The sequence below is a fragment of the Mercenaria mercenaria genome, chromosome 1 (assembly GCF_021730395.1).
Source record: "Mercenaria mercenaria strain notata chromosome 1, MADL_Memer_1, whole genome shotgun sequence".
In the NCBI taxonomy this organism is placed as follows: domain Eukaryota; kingdom Metazoa; phylum Mollusca; class Bivalvia; order Venerida; family Veneridae; genus Mercenaria; species Mercenaria mercenaria.
The window spans coordinates 43,217,568-43,245,511 of NC_069361.1; the positions used below are offsets into that span (position 1 = coordinate 43,217,568).

At 35.0% G+C, this 27,944-nt stretch overlaps 2 protein-coding genes across 5 annotated transcripts in view; one reads left to right on the forward strand and one right to left on the reverse strand.

Moving 5' to 3' along the window:
• LOC123523113 (protein TALPID3-like) overlaps positions 1-27,944 on the reverse strand; it is a 140,335-nt gene that overhangs the window by 25,219 nt on the left and 87,172 nt on the right. For all 3 annotated transcript variants that reach the window (XM_053545578.1, XM_053545585.1, XM_053545576.1), the window contains exons 15-17: positions 17,996-18,216; positions 15,512-15,584; positions 8,055-8,297 (exon numbers count right to left, since the gene is read on the reverse strand). In XM_053545578.1, coding sequence (XP_053401553.1) covers positions 8,055-8,297; positions 15,512-15,584; positions 17,996-18,216 — 537 coding nt within the window. The remainder of the gene's footprint in view (positions 1-8,054; positions 8,298-15,511; positions 15,585-17,995; positions 18,217-27,944) is intronic.
• Positions 136-7,728, forward strand: LOC128557679 (uncharacterized). 2 transcript variants are annotated; one of them, XM_053545607.1, is made up of 2 exons: positions 136-708; positions 2,052-7,728. In XM_053545607.1, exon 2 carries the CDS (start codon positions 2,284-2,286, stop codon positions 3,838-3,840), a length of 1,557 nt encoding a protein of 518 aa, XP_053401582.1. In that variant the 5' UTR covers positions 136-708; positions 2,052-2,283; the 3' UTR covers positions 3,841-7,728. The 2 variants fall into 2 exon arrangements, with proteins under 2 accessions (XP_053401582.1, XP_053401576.1); XM_053545601.1 differs by lacking the exon at positions 136-708 and adding an exon at positions 711-792.

A 27,944-nucleotide genomic window follows, 5' to 3' on the forward strand; every position in this document is an offset into this window, starting at 1 on the left:
ATGCTCATTTTTTTGCCCCCCCCCCCAAATTTATATAACGTTAAAACTTTGTCAAACCTAGCGTGTTTTGTGATACACACTTGTAAAGATTACACGTCCAAAACAGTAACCATTCATTCGTGGACAATAGACTGATACAATAACAAAAGCAATCAACCACAATCGATACCGTGTGAATAACTTGACAGCAGACGAAAAGCTTGTGAGATAAAGATAACGGGTCATTATATTTCTTTCTGCGTCAAAAAATTCTGCCGATAGTTTAAATATGCGGAATTTATTTCTGCTTGACAGCCTCGCATCACAGAATAAGCAAAAATAAGGTTTATTTTCATTGGTTTCTAAATGACATATAAAAATCATACTGGCCACAGTGTGCGGGTTATAACATAAACAAGAATTTTTTTTTTTAAGATTTACTGAAGACTGTAAAGATTTTACAGAAAGCGTAGCGGGAAGGGAGAGGGGGGGAATAATATCTAGCGTATACATATTTAAGCATGAAACTCAAGCCAGATCAGATAAAAAGATTGATTTTTACAAACAAACTGATATTCAACCTCTATCTATAATCAATTTATATAAACTTTAATAAAAAAAGTATCAAATTTCAAAGTTCTGCAGACAGCCTGCAGTTTTATAGATTTATGATTACCATACACATTTTTAATTGGCCCATATTGTGTCCTTGGGAAGGATTAATTTCAGGTAAATATTAGAAACAGTTTGAATCCTCTTAATTTACAAGACATAATTTCAAGTACTTTGGAGAAATGATTATTTTAAAAACAGGTATGTGTTATATTTCTTTTTCTAAAGTTCAAAACTTTTAAGTCGAAATATGAAATGTCAAAATTTAGGACACAGCTGGATTCTATTAACATATACAATATTATAAAATATTAACCCTTACCCTGCTATATTTCTATAATGGACTGGTCCATCTTTCAATTTGGACAGTACCACTTATTATTCAAAGGGGTTTTCACTAAAAATTTACTGACTGAATAGCGAACAGTGCAGACCATGATCAGACTGCACGGATGTGCAGGCTGATCTTGGTCTGCACTGGTCGCAAAGGCAGAATCATCTGCTGCCAGCAGGCTAAGGGTTAATAACACTGAATTCAGAATTCAAAAATATTTTTATCTATCATTTACTATGATTTACATATTTCACTGGATTATGATATGTAGTTTCAAAAACACCAGTCCTTTTGTCAGGGTAAAAGTAAATTTTCTCCATTTATTGTAAAACTGAAAGAGAAAATAATGGCTTTTATCAGCAGGTTTTATAGTAGTGGCCCTTGTTTGGAGGTCTTAAGAACAGAATGTTAACACCGGTGTATGTTAGGCAGTGCAGTATGTAGCAGAATCCAGACACAAAATTCACCTGCTTCCAATAGCAGAATCCATGCATAAATCTTATCTGCTTTCGAAGGCAGAATCCAGACATAAATCTTATCTGCTTGAATGGCAGACTCCAGACACAAATTTCAACTACTTTCAAATGCGGAATCCAGACATAAATTTCACCTGTTTTCAAAAGCATTCTTTAGACATAAATTTCATCTGCTTTCAATGCCAGAATCCAGAAATAAATTTCACCAGGTTTGTAATCTTTTCAATATTCCCTCAAATTAAATGTACATATTTGAAATAAGGAACTGTAATGCATGTATACCACATAAGATTCCTGGGCATGAGAAGGTGTTGTCAAAGAGGGTTTCTTAAATGACTTTTTGTGTTTTGTTAGTCCTCTCTCATCAATATGCACACAGGCTTTTGTTTTAGAGCTATAAGTTTGAGTGGATGTTTGAAATATTACTCATCTAGTGTAAGTTATCAGAACTCCAACATTGAAATAATCCAAAACAGGCATAACTACTGCAAACCAGTAACAGTTTCCAGTTGAGAAAAGGGTAATTCCGGAAGTATATGACACTTCCAGTTGAGAAGGTACCTGCAACATGAAATAATAAATCAATTTTTTATGAAGGGTGAAATTTTTGTAAGTCAAAAATGAAATTACATTTATTTTGTATATTCCAGTTTAATCATGGCTGCCCCTGGTAAAAAAGCTCCACAGAACTTATCATCAACTCTTTCTCGAGGTTCTGGAGAGGATTTTGAAGTTTTTTGTCAGCCCTGTGACAGAGATGACCTGAGACTACCTGCTGCGAGGTACTGTGTAGATTGTGAAGAGCACCTATGAGACTCATGCTTTAACACCCATAGGAGACCAAAGCCACTTAGGTATCACCAACTCCTGGATAAAGCTCACATGCCAAAGAGTCAAACACTTTTCACAACATCTAGATCTACTCATGTTGGACAGACAGATGACCTAACAGATCCTTGCAACAAACACAAAAAAGAAATTATTAAATTCTACTGCAATGACCATAAAGCACTTCTATGCAGTGTATGTGTAACACTCAAACATACCCCTACATCCTGCTGTGTTGACTATATACCCGATATATCAGGACAGACCATAGACAGCACTGAGATCAAAGATACATTTAAGGAGCAAAGGAGAATAACTGAAGAATGTCAGAAGGTATCAGCAGACCTTAAGGAAAAGGTTGCAAAATCCAATACTTCTTTGAAAGACGTTCTTGCTGAAATATCAAAGTTCAGACAAGAGATTAACCAAAGATTAGATGTAGTTGAGAAGAAGGCTAAAGATGCAGCAAAAACTTTACAGCAAGAGAATGAAACAAAGTTAAAGACCACAAAAACAACATTTGTTAATACCATACAATCTCTAAAAGCAACATGTGATAAGATAAAACACCTCAACTTGACAAGGAAAGCTGACAGACTTTTTATTGAGATTAAAAATGCTGAGCGATTGATCCTAGAAAATGCAAAAATAATATCACAACTGACAACAACAAAAGATATTAAAGAATATGTGTTCAAACCAAGTCCAGCCATTAAAACACTTCTTCAAAATGAGAAATCACTAGGTACATTAACACCTAAACTGCTAAAACAGCCAAGTCTGCCTTCAGCCACTGCTTTCAAGTTCAGCAAAATATCTCCTCCTAGAGATTTCCATGTTAAGACTTCATCAGATAAAAATAAAAGTTTCATAACTGGACTGACAACAGTTACTTCTGATCCAGACCAAATATTCCTAGCAGATAATAACAATTACTCAGTTAAAATGGTAGATACCAATAGTCAATCCATTCAACAACTAAGCCTAAGTTCACAGCCCCGTGATATCACAACAACCGCCAAAGATGAACTTGCTGTTACAATGCCAGATATCCAAACAATACAGTTTCTATATTTCTCCTCAAACGGACTCTCTATGAAAAACACACTGAAAGTAGATGGAGAATGTTACGGTATAAGTTACTATCAAGAAAAACTAGCTGTAACATTCCAAGATCCTGCAATGCTCAAAATCATGGACTTGAAAGGCACAATCCTAGTAACTGTTACAAAAAACTTAAGAGGTAAAAATATTTTCATTTACCCAGATTATGTCACTACCAACAGACACTCTATCTATGTATCTGACAGAGCAAAGCATGAAGTTACATGGCTTAACTGGCGAGGTGAACTACTCGGTAGTTATGGAACATTGGGAATTCCAGGAGGACTTGCTATGCTGACTGATAAATCATTTTTTGTGAGTGATTACAGAGGTAACAAATGTAACATACTAAATGTAACTGGTGACTGTAGAGAAAGTAAAATTGTACTGAAGGACTTAAATAATCCTCTGGCACTTTGCTGGTGTGATGCAAGCAAAACACTTTACAGCTCCCATTATGTTTATGGAGAGGAAGGGAACTTTATTCAGATGTACAAAATGTCATAAAATACAAGAGAGATTTTCTATTGACTCCTAGAAAACACATCAAGCCATTGTTGAATTTTATAAGGGAAATTCAGTCTACTATAACATCATCAAGTGAGATGCAGTGAATGGCTCCAAACTTCCAGGAACTTACAGGATACATGTTTAAACTACTTTGAGAGCAAAATTTCAGCCGAAATCTCCAATGCATTATCCATATAGAACACAGGACACATACAAGTAGTTAACAAATTATGTTCATGAAAACATTTTCAAGTTTACAGACGTTTAAAAACAAAAATAATTGATATTCACCAGAAAAAGTTACTAAGTTTTGAACCTGGCCTACATTTCATAATGAACGTTCTGACAAGGTTTCATGTAGATTAAGTTGCAAGATGGTCTGAAGAGTTAACAAGGTTATTTTTATAATCTGACCAAGTGACCTTTTTGAACCAAGATGTCAGATGATACAGTTTCAAACATGACATATAAAAGTTTTTATCAAGTTTTATGTAGATCATTCATATAAAGTGGCTTTTGGAGTGTTAATGAGGGTTTTCTATAATTCAACCTATAGTGATCTAGTTTTTGACACAAGATGATCTAGTTTCAAACTTGACCTAGATTTTATAAAGACAGATACTATGTATTCTGACCATATTTCATTTAAATCAGATAAAAAAAATATAGCTTTGAGGACAGATCTTGTACAAACATTCTCACCAGGTTTTGTGTAGAATGGGTACAAAATGTGTCCTCTGTGTTAAAAAGTTTTTCTATGATGCGACCTAGTGACCAAGTGACTAAGTTTTTGACCCCAGTTTTAATCTTGACCTAGATTTCAAGACAAACATTCTGACCATGCTTCAGAAAGGTTAGGCATAAAAAGTTTGACTGATAATGAAGTTCTTCTATGATTTGACATACTGACCCACATTTTGAATCCAGATAACTCGGTATCAAGCTCCTCTCAGAGTTTATTAAGTCAATCATCATTAAAATGACCAACATTAGGACCTTTAGAGTGTGTATGACTCGGGTGTCTCTGGGCATTATTTCCGGCACAGGCAAACAACTGACCTTCTGTAAGCCAGCTGGATGGCTTCCTCACATGTAACGATTCTATAACCTAGGCATGGTTTTCAACAACACAACAGGGAGGGAGATGTGATTTCAACTTAACGCACATTAACTTGGCCATGGTTGCCTCCTAAATATTTGCATATCCAGGTGCCCCTCCAGTCATTATTTCAGGCATAAGCAGACAGACGGGTAGAATCACCCACCTTTTGTAAGCCAACTGGATGGCTTCATCACAAGACCCAATTCTACACCCAAGGTTTTGAAACCTGTGTTTAGGGAGAAGCGATTTTAAGTCAGGGACCTTAACAACTTGGCCATGAAGACCCCTATATATTCTTCTATCATGGAAAATATTCATGATATCTAATCCGCAATATATATACAAGGGAGTAAAATCTGTATCACCAAGAAGAAAAGTTCTCAGAGTAGCCTACCTTAGGCAATGTAATAAATATTTTGTTTCCCTTCCCTATCTTACAAGGACAAGATGATTTCATAGATCATTCTTTAGATTAGTAATACAAGCATGTACCAAAATGACTGTGTTCATTTTACTTGTTGCAAAAACACTGCACTTAATTGGTTTTTAAGGGATCAAAAATAAAATCCCATGTTAATGGTACAAAACTACAGTCTATAAAAAAAATTCTTTGTTTCTGCTCAAAAATTTTTTTTCTTGGAATTTTTTTTTTTATTAAGTGAGCTTTTTGGAAATTATTTTCATGTCAAAAAATGAATACAAATAAGGGGGTTATGCCTTTAGAGCAACAGTAAGTTGATTTCTAACATCACTGACCATGTTTAAAGCACAAAAAGTGAAGTTTTGCAACTTTTTGTTACAAAGTTAAAAAAAAAATTCTCTAAGGCCATAAAAACATTTAACATAAAAACATAGGGTCAGGCCAAAAATTGAGGGTAGGTCAGGATACCGGAAACAAAAAATTTCTTTTTTTACGCCTAGTAGCTTAAGTATATGAAATACTGAATAATGTTTATTACAGACATTACATAAGATGTAGGTTTATCAAATTTATCATGAAATTATATTATAAATTGATACTGTGAAAATTTGTGGTTATGCTAAAATAGTGTACAATTTATTATCCAAGATAACATCTTTATAATAGCAACCTTATTCATTATTTACAATGTTAAATGGTGTGAACTAAAATGATTCATACTATTGAAATGTGAGCAAATGTGAACAGAACAACAAAACAAGGGCTGTCACAAGAGATGGAGCGCTTGACTGTTTCGATGCTTGATAGTGAAACTGGGAACATCTGAGGAAGCTGGAGCTGTCACTGAAGTGTTTAATGACTCCAATGCGGATGAAAATATTGGACAATGTGTCAAATGTATTTAGTAACAACAGAGATTGAGATACAGTGTATCAAAACAATAAATAAGTATAAAAAGGACATAATCCATGGAAAATTTCTGCAAAAGTAATGCACCATGTGTCACATCATGTGGCTAATAATGTCGAACAGCTATTTTAAGTTTGAATCAAATTATTTAGTAATAACTGAGATAGAACAAAAGTGCATCAGACCTTGAACCTAAAATTCTAAGTAAAAGGGGGGCATAACTTATAGCATTTTGGTGCCTATATTATGAACCTTGTGTCATATGATGTTGGTGACAATGTGGAACAACCATTTTAAGTTTAAATCAAAACTATTGAGTAACAACAGAGATATGAGGAATTTTCATATGAAATAGACATATGTCATGTTTTGCATTTTTTTTTGGCTCAATTAAATGAATGGAATAGACAGAAGCTGATCTTTCAGGTATATATCTAACTCTTGTCTGCAATAAACTTTCTAATTTTGCTTTACACTTGAGATGTGTAGAGTTTCATTCGAATTGTACGAATCATTTAGAAGTTGTAGCTGACACAAGAAGTATTTGGGATGGATAAACTAATGAACCCACTAATGTACAGACAAGCAGTGCAATTACTATATGCCTCCTTTCTGAGGCTTTAAAATAATATATTATTAAATATACCTCTCAATTGAATATTAACAAGAGCTGTCAGTGGACAGCACGCTCGACTATTCTCGATTCTCGCTTGGTAGTATAATATATGCTATAAGTAAAACTTTAACATTACAATAAGCATATTCTCAGTTGAAAAGGGGCCATAATTCAGTCAAAATGCTTGATAGAGTTGTCTGCACCTGTTTACAGACTGGGGTCATGATGGTAAACAAGTATGCAAAATATGAAAGCAATATCTCAATGGACTTTGAAAATATTTGGGGTGGTACGCAAACTTTAACATTACAATAAGCATATTCTAAGTCGAAAAGGGGCCATAATTCAGTCAAAATGCTTGATAGAGTTGTCTGCTCCTGTTTACAGATGGGGGTCATGATGGTAAACAAGTATGCTAAAATATGAAAGCAATTTCTCAATGGACTTTGAAAATATTTGGGGTGGTACACAAACTTTAACATTACAATAAGCATATTCTAAGTCGAAAAGGGGCCATAACTCAGTCAAAATGCTTGATAGAATTGTCTGCTCCTGTTAACAGAATGGGGTCATGATGGTAAACAAGTATGCAAAATATGAAAGCAATATCTCAATGGACTTTGAAAATATTTGGGGTGGTACGCAAACTTTAAAATTTGTGTGACGCTCACGCCGGTGCGAGTAGGATAGCTCCCCTATTCTTCGAATAGTCGAGCTAAAAAGTAGAGTTACTCTATATAGTATTACTCACAAGTTAAATGATTTTCTCACAAATAAATATTTGGTGGAAAAATAATTATTCTATTTATGGAGGATGCTCAGTTCTTTCAATAAAGGATGCAGACATAGGAATTTAATAGCTATTTGCGTATTTCTTATATCAAAACTGTGCCATTTCATATACATTTTTGTAAAATAATTTGAGCCGTGCCATGGGAAAACCAACATAGTGGGTATGCGACCAGCATGGATCCAGACCAGCCTGTGCATTCGCGCAGTCTGGTCAGGATCCATGCTGTTCGCTTTTAAAGCCTATTTGAATTGGAGAAACTGTAAGCGAACAGCATGGAGCCTGACCAGACTGCGCGGATGCGAAGGCTGGTCTGGATCCATGCTGGTCGCATACCCACTATGTTGGTTTTCTCATGGCACGGCTCATTTACCTTTGGAGGTGGCCTATAGAATTTGTGAACATTCTCTTTTCCACCCATTCCTGGTCTCTTTCCAACTGTTTTCTTTGGTTCAACTTTGGGTTCCATTTTGGGTTGCTGTAGCCTGCCACGTATGCCAAACTTGGAGCTCTGTTTTGGGGCTGGTGCAGGTTCAGGAATTTTAACAGCCCCTGGAACTGAACTTGCCCCTTTCTTTTTCATCTCAGATATAACCATATCATCAGTGACCTCGCGCTGAAAAAATAAAGGACAAAAATACGTACAGTAAAACATGCGATAACTGTGTAGTTAAGTTTTTAAACATGCACTGTCATTCTGTCATTTTTCTGCATTTCCCACACACTCTGTTTGAACTTGAATCAATGTCAGGACAGACACCTGAGCTGTTAAAAAAATTGGACATGCATATGTTCATAAACAAAAGAATTGCGTTACTTTAGGAGCCACAAAAAAGACTGAATGAGTGAATATTACACAAAACCTTTTCACAAAATTTGCATTTACACTTAAAATTGATAATGTATTTTTCTTTTACCACAATAAAATTGAAAACATTGAGCTTTTTAACAGGAAGAAAAAAATGAAACTAGAGCTATCACTATAGGCGAATAATATCTTCAGATGCCGCTTCGTTACAGGAAAAGTAAATTGTTGCAATCATGAACTTTGACCACCATTTGTGACCTTGACCTTGGACCTAGTGACCTGTGTTGTCTTGATGAGGTTAACAACTGATACTAGTTTTATGAAATTCAATCAAGTGGTTCAGCAGATACAAAATTAAGCTTTCTGAACTTTGACCTCAAAACCAGACCTTGATCTTGGACCCAGTAACCCGGATTATGCAATATGCACAACAGTCTTGATGGGGTTAAAAACTGATGCTAGTTTTATGAAAATTTCCCCAGCAGTTCAGAAGATATGGAGAAAACAAGAAATAACGTATCTGACCTTAAACCTTAAGTATGACCTTAACCTTGGACCTAGTGATCTTGATTGTGCTCTTCTCACATCATCTTGGTAATGTGAACAAATGACATTGCTTAAATAAAACTCTTCCAAGTTGTTTAGACAATAGGAAGCGAACAAAAACTATTTGACCTCCAAGTGTGACATTGACCTTGGACCTTCCGACCCGTATTGTATGCTCCGCAAATTGTTTCTATAAAGTTAAACTATAGATCCTGGTTAATGAAAATCTTCCTTGCAGTAAAGAAGATATGGAGCAGACACCATTGACAGATGGACGGACGGACCAACAGGTGGACAGACATGCCTGACTCTATAATATCCCCTATCTATTTTGTATCTGAGGATATAATGATGTCAAAAATGACATCACATTCCTGGTATAAAATTTACTCACCAATATGGAAATATATTGACTTTAAAGGTTCCATAATAAATGTGTTTAAAAATGTTTATGTAATAAGATACATTAGCTTTACATGAATAAATATTCACTTGTTGTTTTTTTTTCAATGGGTAAGTCTGAGCTCCTGAATAACATTTGAGCCGTGCCATGAGAAAACCAACATAGTGGGTTTGCGACCAGCATGGATACAGACCAGCCTGCACATCTGCGCAGTCTGGTCAGGCTCCATGCTGTTCGCTAATGGTTTCTCTAATAACAATAGTCTTTGAAAGCGAACAGCATGGATCCTGACCAGACTGCGTGGATGCGCAGGCTGGTCTGGATCCATGCTGGTCGCAAACCCACAATGTTGGTTTTCTCATGGCACGGCTCAAATTTTTATATTTATTTTGAGCGTCTGTTACACTATGCAATGAATAACCAGACAAACATTCACTTTCGGAGAAATAAATGTGACGCAAATTCAAACAGCTGTGACAACTACATAAAACATATCTGTCACAAACTTTAATTTACAGGCTTAGTACTGGCAGTAAGTAATAAAGTAACCATCTGCTGTATAGAAGAGAAAGAAATCTGAGAAATCAAATCTGTAAAAAGTCTCTTTGAATACATATAACACAATCAAACAAAACAAGAACATATTCAGTTAGACAGAGTCTGTTCATTAAGGGTAACAACTGTTCATCTGCTTCTTTTCCAAGCTGTAAAAAGTCTCTTTTCTTTAGAAACATATTGCACAACATTATATGACAAAATGAGTTTAGCAGAGTCTTTTCGTACCCAGTTACAACTGTAAAACTGCTTTTTTCCAAACTTGGTACAGAGAGGAAGAACATTAATTGATTATTTTCCTCTTTGTTTGATCTAGTGACCTAGTTTTTTTATCAAAATAAACCAAGCAGCACAAGGAAATGTGTTGAAGAGATTCCTTCTGGCCAAGTGTGATTATGGCTTAGTTTCAGTCATGTCAACAATTTATTTTTTCACACTGGCATGGGTCTACAACTGTTATTTATGTGGGGGCATGAATACAACCATTCAGAAAGTTAAATGTCAACTTGACACTGGTTTCATTTTTCAATCAACTTCATATCAATGAGCGATATTATTACCAATTCCCCAAAAATTAGGCCCCTATCATTAATACTGACTTCTCAGTAATGTTAACCGGGGATGAACAAAAAAAATGAAAACCAAAATTTAATCACAAGATCTTTTGCTAACTTCACAGTAAGTAATCAAATTATGAGAATACTTCCTGTTCTCGGGTGAGCTAAAAACATTTTCCACGAAATATGAATCAAGTAATGATGGAAATAGATGCTGGAAAGTTGTAAAAATTCCAAGAAACAACAAAGTGTCTAGACAGAATTATTACATGTTAACTACAATATTGATAACTTATCAAATCCATCTTGCATCACTGCCTCAGTTTTGTTATAATAACTGACTTTTATGACGTGGAATGGTTAGGACATGGTTGTAACACCTCTGTACATTGGGTAATTTTTGTGCAAACTTTATTTCGTGATTTCAAGGCAAGCAGCCCTATTATTCCAGGTGTTAACAAGCAAATTCAGTGAATTGGTATCCCCTCCGAATGTGATAAAGGTTTCTCCCTTGATAAAGCATTCTCTACCTTCAAAAAGCACTTAAATGCAATTGACTTTCAGTCTCTTTGTATTTGCTACTCGTCCCTTACTAAATTACAGATCGAAAACCGATTTTCTATATCCAGTAACTATGACATTGACCTAAGCCACCCAAAATGAAACAAAAACATAGGTCTCTATGAAAGCTATCTATTTACCAGGCTGTGAGAAAACCATTTTTTTTATTTTTAGTAACAATGATCTTGACCTTGATGCAAGGAATCCAAAATATATCTAAAACCATGGCCACTATACAAGCTTCTTTATTCCAAGATTGGTAGCAATAACCTATTCCTTAATATTGAAGTTACTGAGCAATGTTGTTTGACTTGATCAAAAACTTCAACAACGCCGCCGGGGTGAGTAGTATAGCTCTCCATATTCTTCGGATAGTCGAGCTAACAAGAGCTGTCTGATGACAGCGCGCTCGACTTTTCGAGGAATTGATGGAAGAATGGGGTCAAAATATTTCCACGGATATTCAGACAAAAGAAATAAATAGATTAGACAAACAATGTTCCTGTATTACTTTGATTTCGATAAGTCTTGCACTAAATGGCAACAAATGAGCCAATTTCAAAGTCCAAAAAGGGCCATAATTCAGTCAAAATAGTTATGTACTCTTGGCTACAGATGGAAATCATAATGATAAACAAGTGTTCAAAGTTTAAAAGCCATATGTCAAATAGTTTTGACAAAACATGGACTTGTATGAAAACAGAACCAATTTCAAAGTCCAAAAAGGGCCATAATTCAGCCAAAATAGATGATAGAGTTATGTTCTTTTTCCTACAGATAGAGACTATTATACTAAACAAGTGATAAAAGTTTCAAAGCCATACGTCAAACACTTTACAAAAAATATGAACTGGTACGAAAAACTTAACCAAGATTTCTAAGTCAAAATGGGCCATAATTCAGCCAAAATCCTTGATGGAGTTATGTACTCTAACCTATAACTGGACATGGTGATGGTAACCAGGTGTTTAAAGTTTCAAAGCTTTATCTCAAAAGACTTTGTCAAAATATGAACTGGTACGAAATATTAACCCAGATTTCTAAGTCAAAAAGGGCCATAATTCAGCCAAAATCCTTGATGGAGTTATGTGCTCTTGCCTATAACTGGACATGGTGATGGTAAACAAGTGTTGAAAGTTTCAAAGCTTTATCTCAAAAGACTTTGTCTAAATATGAAGTGGTACGAAAAACTTAACCAAGATTTCTAAGTCGAAAGGGGGCCATAATTCAGCCAAAATCCCTGATGGAGTTATGTACTCTTGCCTATAACTGGCCATGGTGATGGTTAACAAGTGTTAAAAGTTTCAAAGCTTTATCTTAAAAGACTTTGTCAAAATATGAACTGGTACGAAAAACTTAACCATGATTTCTAAGTCAAAAGGGGCCATAATTCAGCCAAAATTCTTGATGGAGTTATGTGCTCTTGCCTATAACTGGCCAAGATGATGGTAAACAAGTGTTTAAAGTTTCAAAGCTTTATCTCAAATGACTTTGTCAAAATGTGGACTGGTACGAAAAACTTAACCAAGGTGTGACGCCGACACCGAGGCCGACGTCGTGGTGAGTAGGATAGCTCTACTTATTCTTCGAATAGTCGAGCTAAAAATGTATCTGCAACATGACCAGCTTTTTCCTGAATCAGACGTGTCTATTTACATTATGATATAAATGAAACAGTATACAGTCAAGGATGGGATGTATTAATATGTTTTATTTGATTTACTAAGATGTAAGTGACACTGTCGCTAAAATATTTCAATGACAGCAGTTACCACAAGCTGACACTATTTCATCAGCTTACAGAGTTACAACTGCTGTTTCAAACAAAGAGATTTATCAAGTTTTCACTATAAACATATAGGAAAAACTGACCAAGCCCCCAGATGGCCATGTTTTTTTAAATAATCAGAATAATCTGAACAACCTTGGTAGAGCTTCACAGAAGGCCTATTTACGTGAAATTATTACAAAATCCAACAACTGATTTAGGAGGAGATGTAATCTGGTTTTTTTTCTCTCTATTTTTAGTTCTGGCTGCCCCTATGTGCAGCCAAGCAGAACCATTTGAACAATTTTGGAAGAAGACCATTCAAAGAACATCAAGGCCAAGTTTCATCAACTTCCACTAAGCAGCTTCAGGGATGTTGTAGAAGAAAACTGTGGAAGGACAACTGACAGGCAGACTACGGTCGGACCATGGTCAGTGAGTGATTAAAATTGCTCATCCTGCTCAGATGAACTAACAAGAGGACCATGATGGTCCTGAATCGCTCACCTGTCCCCACATGAACTGAGTGTGACGTCGTTTTTTCTATTATTTGACATAGTGACCTAGTTTTGAGCTCATGTGACCTAGTTCTGAGCTTGACCTAGATATCATCAAGATAAAAATTCTGACCAATTTTTATGAAGATCCATTGAAAAATATGGCCTCTAGAGAGGTCACAAGGTTTTGCTATTATTTTACAAAATGACCTAGTTTTTAAAGGCATGTGACCCAGTTTTTCACTTGACCTAGATATCATCAAGGTGAACATTCTCACTAATTTTCATGAAGATCTCATGAAAAGTATGGCCTCAAGAGAGGTCACAAGGTTTTTCTATTTTTAGACCTATTGACCTAGTTTATGACCGCACATGACCTAGTTTCGAATTTGACCTAGATATCATCAAGGTGAACATTCTCACCAATTTTCAAGAAGATCCATTTAAAAATATGGCCTCTAGAGAGGTCAAAAGGTTTATCTATGTTTAGACCTAGTGACCTAGTTTTTGACCGCAGTTGACCCGGTTTCAAATCTGACCTAGATATCATCAAGATGAACATTCAGACCAACTTTCATACAGATCCCATGAAAAATATGGCCTCTAGAGTGGTCAAAAGGTTTTTCTATTATTTGACCTACTGACCTAGTTTTGGACCGCATGTGACCCAGTTTCAAACTTGACCTAGATATTATCAAGATGAACATTCTGACCAATTTTCATGCAGATCCCATAAAAAATATGACCTCTAGAGAGGTCAAAAGGTTTTTCTATTATTTGACGTACTAACCTAGTTTTGGACCGGACGTGACCCAGTTTCGAACTTGACCTAGATATCATCAAGATGAACATTCTGACCAATTTTCATGCAGATCCCATGAAAAATATGACCTCTAGAGAGGTCACAAGGATTTTCTATCATTTGACCTACTGACCTAGTTTTTGACCACAGTTGACCCAGTTTCGGACTTGACCTAGATATCATCAAGATGAACATTCTGATCAATTTTCATGCAGATCGCATGAAAAATACGGCCTCTACAGAGGTCACAAGGTTTTTCTATTATTTGACCTACTGACCTAGTTTTGGACCGGACGTGACCCAGTTTCGAACTTGACCTAGATATCATCAAGATGAACATTCTGACCAATTTTCTTTCAGATCCCATGAAAAATATGACCTCTAGACAGGTCACAAGGATTTTCTATTATTTGACCTACTGACCTAGTTTTTGACTGCAGTTGACCCAGTTTCGAACCTGACCTAAATATCATCAAGATGAACATTCAGACCAACTTTCATACAGATACCATGAAAAATATAGCCTCTAAGAGTGGTCACAAGGTTTTTCTATTATTTGACCTACTGACCTAGTTTTGGACAGGACGTGACCCAGTTTCGAAACTTGACCTAGATATCATCAAGATGAACATTCTGACCAATTTTCATGCAGATCCCATGAAAAATATGACCTCTAGACAGGTCACAAGGATTTTCTATTATTTGACCTACTGACCTAGTTTTTGACCGCAGTTGATCCAGTTTTGAACTTGACCTAGATATCATCAAGGTGAACATTCTCACAAATTTTCATGAAGATCCTTTGAAAAATATGGCCTCTGGAGAGGTCACAAGGTTTTTCTATTTTTAGACCTACTGACCTAGTTTTTGACCGCACGTAACCCAGTTTCGAACTTGACCTAGATATTATCAAGGTGAACATTCTGACCAACTTTCATAAAGATCCCATGAAAAATGTGACCTCTAGAGTGGTCACAAGCAAAAGTTTACGCACGCACGCACTGACTGACGCACGGACGGCGGACGCTGCGCGATCACAAAAGCTCACCTTGTCACTATGTGACAGGTGAGCTAAAAATCAACTGTTAACACTTAATGTCAATATTATATGACATCACTGAAACAGTCCTGTATATGGGTATTTGACAGGTGAAAATAGTTAGAGAATAAATCTAACACACAAGTTAAGTTGTAATTATAAAGAAATCAAATTCTTTGTTTTACATATGTCCAAAAAACTATAAAAAAAACCTCATTTTTGAACATTATATCAACCTCGGTTAGAATTTCCTTATTCACAATTCAAAGGTGAGTTATATTCCCTTTATCATACCTCAACTTCCTTCCTCAATCTCTGTATAGATTTGTCCACCATTTTCTGTATGCGTACCTTCTCCTGGTCAGTGCTGAAATGTGAAAACAACTAAACATCTTTATTTGCCATTTTTTATTCAAACCAATCCTATTATGCTTGCTGGTAAGCAATGCATTTCTTTTAAAAGCTGTTAACTGTTAAAATGCTATTGGCATTTTTTTTGAATCCACAATGGCTCAAAAATATGGTTTTTGTTAAACCCAGTGTGGTTCTCAAAATAAGATTAACATTTTTGTTAAACCCAGTGTGGTTCTCAAAATAAGGTTAATATTTTTTGTTAAACCCATCTGGTTCTCAAAATAAGGTTTACATTTTTGTTAAACTCAGTCTAGTTCTCAAATATGGTTAACCTTTTTGTAAAACCCAGTGTGGTTCTCAAAATAAGGTTAACATTTTTTGTTAAACCCAGTGTGGTTCTCAAAATAAGGTTAACATTTTTGTTAAACCAATCTGGTTCTCAAAATAAGGTAAATATTTTTGTCAAACAAAGTCTACATAGGTGCAACTCATACAGACAAGTACTTTATTCTATTCTGGTTCTCAAAAAAGAAAATTCATTAGAAAACAGCTTTATCAAAAAAATATGGCTAGATTTATTTGTAAACCAATGGTTCTGTTGATAAATATAGTTATCCTTTGTCATTAATCTCTGGGGTTCCTATTTATTTATTTTTTGTCCTTGAAGGAGACAATTTAGAAGAGGCCAAGCCTTTTTGAATTAAAGTCTTACACAAGCAAAAGTACTAATTAACTTTCAGAAAAGCATTTAAAAACTTACGAGACAGATTTGATTTAAAGATTCCAGTTATAAAGATTTAATTTTAAAGATACAAAGACTTTATTTCAGTAACGAACTGGTATAAAGTTTAAGATGTATGGCCACTTTAGACTTTCCTTCTTCCATTCTTTAATCAGAATCGTCTTAGAAAATGAAAATAGCAAAGTGTTGTCAAAGTAAGCGACTTCTTTAAAAGCATAACAAACCCCATGATCATACCGGTATATGTATATGAAGTTTACATATATACCAAGTTTCGTCTTTTACATGAATTAAGTCTCACTTTCAAATGGGAGGCCGTACATACAAACCACAAAATGTTGTATATTTTCCCTGTGAAGAAGACAATATGTCTTCCACCTTGTCTGTGTGGAGAAGTTGTCAACAACTTGTGGGGGAAAAGCTTAATACTGATAAGGAATCCAGGCACACTCATTAGGTTAAATGATTGATTTTAATAACTGAGATAACATTTTAAACCCAAGAAAAACCCAAACATACAGACACCTTGGTAGCACCTCTGATGATCTACATCAATACCAGAATGATTTTATTACATCATAAAATCTGGCCCTAGCCAGGCTTTAAGAGGGAAGCAGTTCAAGAAATGTCATTGTAGTTATACTTACTCACGAGACTACAGCTGTTAAGGGACCACTTGCAGTAAGAGAACACTTTTTAGTTGCTTTTTGCGTTGTTAAAAAGCAGATTGTTCTGTATTAAGAGACCACTTAGTCTTGTGTTAAGAGATCACTTTTTTCCCTTTCCTTGGGTGGTCTCTTAATATAAGTTGTACTGCATTTTGAAAGTCTGTAGTTAAAAACTACTGACAACCTAAACAAGCAAATTCAGTGTATTTATTTCCCCCCGACAAGTAAGTTATTTTGTGAATGAGAGATATAACAATTAAAGGGAAATCACACTGCAGTTACTGAATAAATCCTAACAAAATATGCATGTGCACAACTGCCCTACAGTGCTATATATCTGCATTAAATTTCATGAAGATCCATAAATGGGTTACTTTGTTTTGTGAGAATTTATTATTTTAAAACAATTGAAAGGTAATTACTCAGCAGTTACTGAAGAGATCCTGATAAAGTGTGTGCATTCACCACCACATTATAGTAATCTATATTTCTTTAAAATTTCATGAAGATCCATCAATGGATTACTTTGTTATGTTGGAATTTATTGACTGTAAAACAATTAAAGGGTATTAACTCTGAAGTAACTGAGGTGATTGTAAAACAATTAAAGGGTATTAACTCTGAAGTAAAGGGGTATTATTAACTCTGAAGTAACTGAGGTAATCCTGACAAAACTTGCAGTTGCACCACCACTCTATAATGACCTGTATTTGTGTAAAGTTTCATGAAGATCCATCAATAGGTTACTTAGATACAGTAAAAAGTCCTTACTTTTTACCAAATAACTGGCAAAAACTCTGCTTTTTTTGGGTTAAGGGGGAAAGTACTAAATGTGAGCTTGTATGTCATGTGCTAATTGATAGTTAAGTGAGGGCTGGTGATTCTTGCTAAAATATCTTTTGAATTGCAAGAGTTTTCAATTTTGGACTGACATGCAGACACATAGATGAACGAATGTTGCCAAATTTATATCCCTTCGCCTTTGGCAGGTGATAACAAAAGACCAGCTAATACCTGTCATTGTAGACTGCTTCAAGCATGCTATAGACCTCCACCTCCTGTCTGGCACGCAGTACTGCTTCAAAGTTCGACTCCAAGTACCCTCGGTTTTGCTGCACTTGACGCAAAATACTCTCAGCATCTCTGAATCCTGGCAGGACAGGGGCGTTTATCTTACTGAAGGACAGGTCTGGTACTGACTTATATGGCGAAATTGCATTCTGTTCAGGTAAATGCTGAAATAATTACAAATACACTACATCAAAAATTCAGTAACGTGTTCAATTGTCCTTGGTGAAATAATTAAAAGCCTTTGGTAAAACATTCAAAAGTCCTTGGATAAATATTCAAAAGCCTTTGGGTTAAACATTCATTCAAAAGTCCTTGATGAAACATTCAAAAGCTTTTAGTAAACCATTCAAAAGTCCTTGGCAAAATATTCAGAAGGCTGTGACAAAATATCCAAAATGTTTTGGTAAACAACCCTCGGCAGACTATCCAAAGTACTTAGTACAAAATATTCAAAAGCCCCTGGTAAAACAAAGGTTACAAGATTAATTGGATTTTGAAACTTGAAATATTGAACAGTTTCTTGGGCAATACTCAACATAATGGTCATTAATAACAGAAGATGTATAGCTTTTAGCCCGAGAAAGCCAGTAACTAAATGCTTCTTTCACTGACATTCAAAATTAAAGTTAATGAGTTTAATTACAACTCACAGAATAAAAACATGTTGAGTTACAAGCCAATACATAGATATTTGACTGGTTGTCTGATGTCTGAATGGTCACAAAGCAAAATCTGGACTAAGAGTAATATAATATTTTATATTAATGTAAGTTTGTCAAAAAATCTTGCATTTCTAAGCTCATTTCCTTGAAAGAAATCAGTCCTGTTGTCATGAGCCTACTGCATGTTTCGAAATACTAAATCTGCAAACTTGTATAAAAGTGCTTGCCGCAAGCTTATGACAAGCTTGCAAATTGAGCTTGCAATTTTCGTTCAGAAATGTTCAGGTAAAATCAATATAAAGCTTTCACAATTTTCAATTTATTTCCTTATAAAACGCATCATCTAATTTTAATGAAAGGAAATTTCCTCTGGGAATTATGGAAAAGTCTAAAGTTAATATTAGAATTTCCTTGTATTTTACATCTGCTAATGAAGACTGACTTGTATGTTAAAACTCTCAAACGTTACTTGTACTTGTACACAGTGATTTTATTCTCTGATTTCGGGATTGGTACCAGCTCCATTAGAATGGGGAATAATGCAGGAAACTGCACCATAATATGGCTAGAAAAGCAGAAACAGGTACTGTATTCAGGCGGTATTTTTTATAAAAAATATTATATTTCCAGTAATGAACTGAGTAATGTCTAAATTGTACCCACTGGCTTATGTTTCAAATGTTTTGTTTTATACACAGTTACTAACAGTCTTGGACGAAATATATAAACTGTCACAATATATGCTTATTTCAGCAATTAAATTGGTCTACTTACTGAGCACACTAGTCAATTTTCCTCATTTCTGACTAATCCAAGGGCCAGACCTCTACAGTAACAAGGACTATCCCAGGTTATTCAACTTGGCCAAGACAATATGCCAATAAACATTCTAAGTTTGGTGAATATTGAATAAGAACTGCTTAAGTTATCTAGTGGACACTATCAATATTTGTAATTCCAAGTATATCAATGGCCATAACTAAAGAGTAACTGGGAGTATCTGGCTGGTTATCAAACATGTTCGTGTTGTTATGCCAACACAACAAAACATTTTGAAATGTAATAACGTTAATTGAGCCGCACCATGAGAAAACCATGGATCCAGACCAGCCAGGCATCCGCGCAGTCTGGTCAAAATCCACGCTGTTCGCTAACGGTTTCTCTAATTGCAATGGGCTTTGAAAGCGAACAGCATGGATCCTGACAAGACTGCGCGGATGCCTGGCTGGTCTGGATCCATGCTGGTCACAAAGCATTATGTTGGTTTTCTCATGGCGTGGCTCAATGAATGAATTTGAACTTCAAAACTGAAATGCTGTCATGTGTATATAGTTCTCCACTGAAGTATTCATGGTTATGTATTTGTAATAATGTCTACTATCAATTCGCATAATATCAGCCATATATCATATTCAATTCTGTGCATTAAAATTAGAAGTCTTAACCAAGTACATTTCTGATTACTTAATGGGTTTGTCTTTCATCTGACCTTTTGCCTTGTAGTCTTAAATCTAATATTTATTATCTACTATAAATCTTAAATAATTAATTTATGAAAGACCTCACATGAAAATAATATTAAACAGACTGCTGCCGGCAAGTGATTCTGCCTTTGTGATCAGTGCAGACCAAGATCAGCCTGCACATCTGTGCAGGCTGATCATGGTCTGCACAGTGTTTGCTATTCAGTCAGTAAATTTTCAGTGAACACCCCTTGGAATAATAAATGGTATTGCCCAAATTGAATGATGGACCAGTTCATTTTATAAATTTAGCAGGCTAAGGGTTATACAGACTGTTGAAGTGTTACCACATGATGTAAGACCTAGACAAAGGTGGAAATAAAACAAGTGGTCTTCAGAGCAAGGCAGTCTCAGTGTTCACAGTTAGTCTTTCAGATATATTTGCATATTACATATGTTTGCATTTGACCTTCAATCATATGACTCTTGACCTTGAACTTACTTAGCTGAAAATTGTATTTTGCATGTTTGTCTCTTTATGTCAACCATTGAAAAACTTAAGTATCAATCAAATAATAAATTTTACTACCAAATAAAGTATAAAATAAGCGACAATGTACACACAGGTCAATAGGGGTGCATATTACAGGTGGCAATAACGTACCTAAGATACAGTATGGTTCCACAGCCATATACACTTAAGTATATTACAATTATAATGTTTTCTTAGAAAACAAATGCCAAAAAGTCATCTTGAAATTTTTTTGCCCCTGTGACAATGAGCCATTCTTTTTCTAAGAAAACATTATAACTGTAATATATTTAAGTGTATATGGCTCATGGACCCATACCATATCCTAAGTACGTTACTGCCACCTGTGGTGCATATTAGAGCGTACAAGATTTGCTGGTAAAAAATTAATGAGAAATCATTACTTGTAGAGAATTGAATTTGCACCTACTGCTGTAAAGTCAACTGACAGCCATTACATAAGTGGAAATACCATTGAAAACAATGTTAAACCACTTACAAACAAATAAATCAAACTTGTATTTACATTATTCATGACTGTATGTACCACACTGTAACATGTGGGTGATATTACATAGCAACAGCTCCATTTCAAATATGAATCACCAATGTTTACATATATATGTCATTTTGTGGTCATATGAAATGATTATTTATAAATGCAGTATTTACATAAAATGGATGGAGAAAAAAACAAAACACAATATGGTAAAGGTATGATAATTCTGGTTTTGCGTAGGTGTAAGTTTTGACATTTTCGCAAAATTTAATGCGTATAAAGAAAAACAATAATACATTGTCTTACATTTTTTATCGATAAAATGGGTTAACAATAGAAAGCTCTTGTTTATATTTGTGATGGTAAATCTAGAATTGAGCCATGCCATGAGAAAACCAACATAGTGGGTTTGCGACCAGCATGGATCCAGACCAGCCTGCGCATCCGCGCAGTCTGGTCAGGCTCCATGCTGTTCGCTTTTAAAGCCTATTGGAATAGAAGAAACTGTTAGCGAACAGCATGGATCCTGACCAGACTGCGCGGATGCGCAGGCTGGTCTGGATCCATGCTGGTCGCAAAGCCACTATGTTGGTTTTCCCATGGCACGGCTCAATTGTCCAGAAAGTTGTTAAATATGGCACATTGTTAAACTATAAAAGTAAATAACAAAAATAAAGCCTCTGATACACTTTTGAGAAAAATAACCAAATCTACATATTTATTTTGACCACCATTTGATACCAATTTTTATTTCATATACATTTTAAATCCTAGTTTGTTTTAATTGTTTTGCGGAATAATATTGCGCCCCTAAAACTGTGCAATTCTTTTGCTGCAAAACTTGTGCATATTTCTTGATACAAACCTATAAATACACTGTATTAACCCTTAGCCTGCTAAATTTCTAAAATGGACTGGTCCATCATTCAATCTGGGCAATACCATTTATTATTCGAAGGGGTGTTCGCTGAAAATTTACTGACTGAATAGCGAACAGTGCAGACCATGATCAGCCTGCATGGATGTGCAGGCTGATCTTGGTCTGCACTGGTCGCAAAGGCATAATCACTTGCCGGCAGCAGGCTAAGGGTTAAAATAAAGTTGCAACTTGGCATTTCCCTGCAATCAGGATTAATCTAAGGTTTTCTACAAAAAAAATTGAGGTTATTGCCTCCAGAACAGTTTAAAGAAAAACTATTTCATAACGTTATCATAGCAATATGCAATAGCTGTTTTAAATGATAAAAGTCAGAAAGTGTTCTCACAAAGGTATTGTGAATAATGTTATATACTACATGAAAATCATTTAAAGTTGTGGGCAAACTTTTTGTTGTTTTGACCAAAAACAGCTATTTCAGGGGAACATGAATGTGTCAAATTTTACAAAAATAATAAATGGAACATCAGTTTGTTTAATAGGACTTAATTCAGTGAACTGATGAATGCAGAACAATATATCCCCCACCACGACCACAGAATAATGATTTTCACAGTTATAAATTAAAGCAGACATTACGTGATACTATTTCCGTGTGTGGTAACAGACAGTTTCTGGGCAATAATAAGCAAAAAACACACAATGCTTATTTTGTATTCATCACCTTTACAGGTTTACTAGTGTGGTGAATTTACATATTATTTGATTACATTAATTTTAGTTTCCTGCGTGGTATGTGTGAAACAAATTAAATGTTGTGTATCAAATTATGAGGAAAAAATTCAAATTATTGGACAGCTTGACTGCTAGTCATGTTTTTAGGTCAGAATAAGAATGAGATATTATGTCTATAAACATTGTGACCAAATCTGGTGAATAAATATAAGACATTTCCAAGTTTGAAAGTGGACAACTCTTGTGGATGCCGCCTGCCTGCCCGCCACAGGTGACCACGTAGACGCAGCCTGCATGCCTGCCACAGGTGACCACATAATACATCCAGTTTCACAAAAATCAAGACTATGATATTTTTAGGAAAATAGGCAATAGTTTTTTAACAACCATAATTAGCTCTTTCTTGATTCACTTAGTTAAAATCTTTCAGACATGTATAATGCAATCAGTAAATATACCCACAGTCTCAACCAAGCCGTATGAGGCGAAGACAAAATAAAACTTGGGTGATGCCATTCAGATTGAGATTTTCACAGTAAAAACATCTGCCAGACCGTCAAACATGTGACTTCCAGACTGACAGTCTTGTGCTTTCCATTCTTAGCTAACCGTTCAACAAGTTCTGAGGTGATAAAACTGAATCTGGGGAACAGTCATAGGAGGCAATCTTTCAAGATTGAGATGAGAATCAGCCAATCAGAGGATGGAATTCTGTGACTGGTCTTCGATCTCAATTTCATAACCTTAGGCCTAGTTAATCTTATTCTATACAGTACAAACTTCATACAGAATCTGATCCAATCCCTCAAAATATGGCTGATGCACTACAGAGACTTCCATTTAGGAGAGATAAATAAATATGAAACTGGTCTCAAAGGAAAAATAAATTCTTTGACATTGTCCAGAGATATTTACTCTTTGCAGGACAGTTATAAATAAGTTATATTCAATGTAATAAATTTATCTCTTTATCTGTTTTTTTTTTGTATTTAAAAATTACATCATCAAAATGAAAAAATAACTTCCTTATTTTCATTAAAATGCTATCTGTATATCAATTACATCAAACTTTTTTTGCAATCATTTTTTCATCAAAAATAAAATAATAAATTTCACTTTTGAATGATGATTCACATAATGTAATGCCAGTGTGAATTTTTATATCATTTTATATTACTCATAAATACAAAGATCCTGTTAAACTTGAAACATTCATTCAATGTCACGTCTAAACTTTTACCGTATTCATATCAGATTCACAAAAACTTTCAATGAGCATATTAACAAAAAGAGATGAAAAAGAATGATTAATGACGCAATTATGTATTTAAGCCATAAATGAGATGTGAAGATACAACTTCGTAAATACGGTTTTCCCTTTTTTGGTAATTGTATCATTCAAAGTCGTTCAATCATCAAAGCATTTTGGGAGTCTCGTAATCTATATGATGTGAAATTCAGTATGACCGTGAATACAAATTGCATGAAAAACACCATTGAAACAGGAGACACTATGCAATTGAGGCGTGACTTGAATTTCAATATGTACAGATTAATCATGTGATCATTTTCACCATTTGTGAGGACACAGTCTACCGGGACTCAACTGGTACTCAAAATTCAATTCAGACTGTGACTCGAATACTAATGAGCACATAGAAGATGGAAAATTTATTCGAAACTTGTTTGGGTTTTTTTTTCATTTATTCTTTATGTAATTTATTTTCATGACTCATAAACTAGGTTACGGATGTTTTCAAAATAGAATAGAAAAGCTCAGCATGAAAATTTACAATTTAAATTTCTATGTAAGTGACACTAAGCACCATGATAATCCTTCAAAAGATGATGTATTATAGAAAAGTGAGTAATGTCATGTGTCAAGAAATGGCAGTTAAATAATTGTCGTTGAGCGGATTTACAACAGTCTCAACAACACAAATTTGCATTGTTATCCTGAAATGAACTTGAATTTTTAATCATGTCATATTTCACATTATAAAGTGTAAAATGGTATATATCAAAATAGCTTTGTGGGAGAGCAGAAGTTGTTTTCATAAGTCTGCGTGGGATAGGCCCTAGAATTACTAAAGAAATGTGCAGAGAAGCATAAAGCATAAGCCCTCCTTCTCTTGTAAAAAGTGCATTTTCTTTTTATGATTTGTGTAATAATTAAATTACTATGTTAGTTGTATGTGTGTATATTTGTCTTTTGTATGTGCATGTCTGCGATATTGTAGGAATACAATGTTTAAGGAACATAATTATGGCTTTCCCTGTTTAATTATCATTCTTGATCTACCTTCTCCAAACATTCGACCCTTTTATGTACCCCTTACCACCCAACACACATTTTCTGTACTTTGCATATATTTATAATGTACTTGTAGTTGAATTTTTGAAGCAACCCATCTACAATATTTTTCCATCACAGCTTCTTTTGTTGTTGGCCTACTTTGCAATGCATGGCCCTATGGCTGTGTTTTGGGTGCTCTGTGCTTCCAGGAAATCTACCTTTACCTTTTATCTCTGATAAATTTATCTCTGATAAATGATATGAAAGTAAAAATTCCGAGGTGTCTTTCAACATTTAAACTGCATTGAAGTAACGTTATATTTTTTTATTTGTAAGAGGAATAACCTCAATACTACAAAACTACGACTGGAGACCAGTCCCCAAGAAACAAACTTGGCCATAAGTCAGTTTCAAAATTATTTTTAGAAAATGGAGTTTTTGAAGTAACAATGAGAAAAATGAGAAAACACAGGTTTTTGGTAACAACAAGTTTCATTTCAGATTCAGTGTGCTATGTGAAATAACCTTAATAGACATATGCACTTTTCATACTGTCAAACTTGTTTCATGCATGCTTGTTTATGTTCATGAACTCTGTAATAAGAGCACCCTACAGCCTCCCTAATGCCCCCCCCACCCCCACATCTCCAAAGATCCTTCAATGGGAAAAAAAACATACACAGGAGATTCCAAATCTTTTCTGAAATGACCTGGTATCACTGACATGACTGACAGTTACATTCTGCACACATTGTGCTATGTAATAAAATAAACATTCTGAGATAAATAAAGCTAAAAACTGAAATATCATTCAGATTAAAGTCTTGAGAATAAGTAGTTTTACCTCCAAATACAAGGGTCATCCAATAAGTTCTGATAATGGTCTTATAGTGAACAAATTATAACAAATAGTGTCATACCTGTACTATATTCCTCCAAAGTATTGACCCCTGGCCTCAATTTCTCATGCAAAAATTTTGCATAATACGTTCAGTTAACTGTCTGTCCAAGAGGAACATAGTCTGTGGCCAATACACCACCATTATCATATGCCGTAATTGCTAGCTGTTTCAGATTTCCCTGTTTTCGTCGGAATTTTGCAGACCTTGGTGACCCAGGAGTGTTCCATTCGGAAGATTGCGATTTCAATTCAGGTTCATAGCTTCGTCTCATCTATTGCAACAATACAATTTAGGAACCTATCACCTTTATCTTCATACTGCTTTAAGTGTTTTTCTGCAGCTACTACCCTGTTCGTCATTTGGTCCCGATTCAAGTGATGAGGGACCCACCTCATTTTCAAATGCCTCGTTAATATCGTATGAACTGATCCATGAGCAATTCCAACACCCTCAGCAAACGCCTTACATGTATAGCATCTATCTTCATCCTAAAGTTTCTTTACTTATTTAACATGAAACTTGTCTGCAGCCTCGATCGGTCGTCTGCTGAGGGGGTCATCGGAAATGTCAAAATTTCCTTCAGCAAAACGTCTTATGCATCTATAAACTGTATTAAATGACACTGCAGATCCACCACAAGCTTCTGATAAATTTTCATGGATTTCCTTTCCTGTTTTCCCTCTCAAAAACTCAATTTTTATGTTCAGCTTGACTTACCGTATCCATGACGCTAAAGCGACGTCTAAATGACGTCACAACGTGATGACGTCATATGACGCACATGCATGTATTCAGCGTCAATTAATAGCGTAATAGTTAATGGCTATGCGTGCCATGTTTTATTACTTTGCGATATAAGATGAAAAAGATATAGGACCATTATCAGAACTTATTGGATGACCCTCGTAAGTTCTCAAATTACTTGAAAAGATGCTTGACCTTCAGGGTTGTTTTAGCAGACATCAGTAATAAAATGAGAAATTGTTACTTGTAGCGAAATGATTTAGCACTTATAACTGTATGCCATTATATAAGTGTAAATACCAAAGAAAACAATGTTAAACCACTTACAAACAAATAAATCAAACTTCTATTTACATTATTTATGATTTTATGTACCATACTGTTACATGTGGGTGATATAACTTAGCAACAGATCCAATTCAAATATGAAACACCTTTTTGTTTACATATATTATGTCATTCTTTTTCAGTTAAAGTTAAACCTACGTAAGCAGCCACCTCTTTTAAGCAGCCACATTTGAGCTGCACTATGAGAAAACCAACATAGTGCATTTGCAACCAGCATGGATCCAGACCAGCTTGCGCATCTGTGCAGTCTGGTCAGGATCCATGCTGTATGCTTATGGTTTCTCTAATTGCAATAGGCTTTGAAAGCAAACAGCATGGATCTTGAGGTCTGGATCCATGCTGGTCGCAAATGCACTATGTTGGTTTTCTCATGGCGCGGCTCATTTGTAATTTCCTATTTCCATTTTTTTCCAAACCTGTATTAAGCAACAACCTGTCTTAAATGGCCATTTTGCCCAATCTCTTGACTGGCTGCTTCACAAATGTCTGACTGTATATGAAATAACTATTTATAAATACAGTATGGTATTTACATAAAATGTCTGGAAAAAAGATATGGCGTAAACAAATATCTGGTAAAATCTGGTATAATAATAATAATAATAATAATATCTGAAAAAATGTTGTGTAATCTATACAAAAAAAAAACTATTGGCTGTCAAAAGTATGTGTTATAAAAGGCAAAATTTAAACAAACATAGCAACTTCTCCAAAAAGCCTCTTCTACTTGTTTCAGACAACTTGGTATATAATAATATTCTCTTCTATATGTTCATCTTTTTTCTTTATGTTTACTATATAATTAACTGACAAAGCTTACTGTTGAAGGCTTAT

What these genes read in the sequence shown, in the direction of transcription:
- LOC128557679 (XM_053545607.1), top strand. Translation starts at nt 2,284, where the DNA reads ATGCCAAAGAGTCAAACACTTTTCACAACATCTAGATCTACTCATGTT.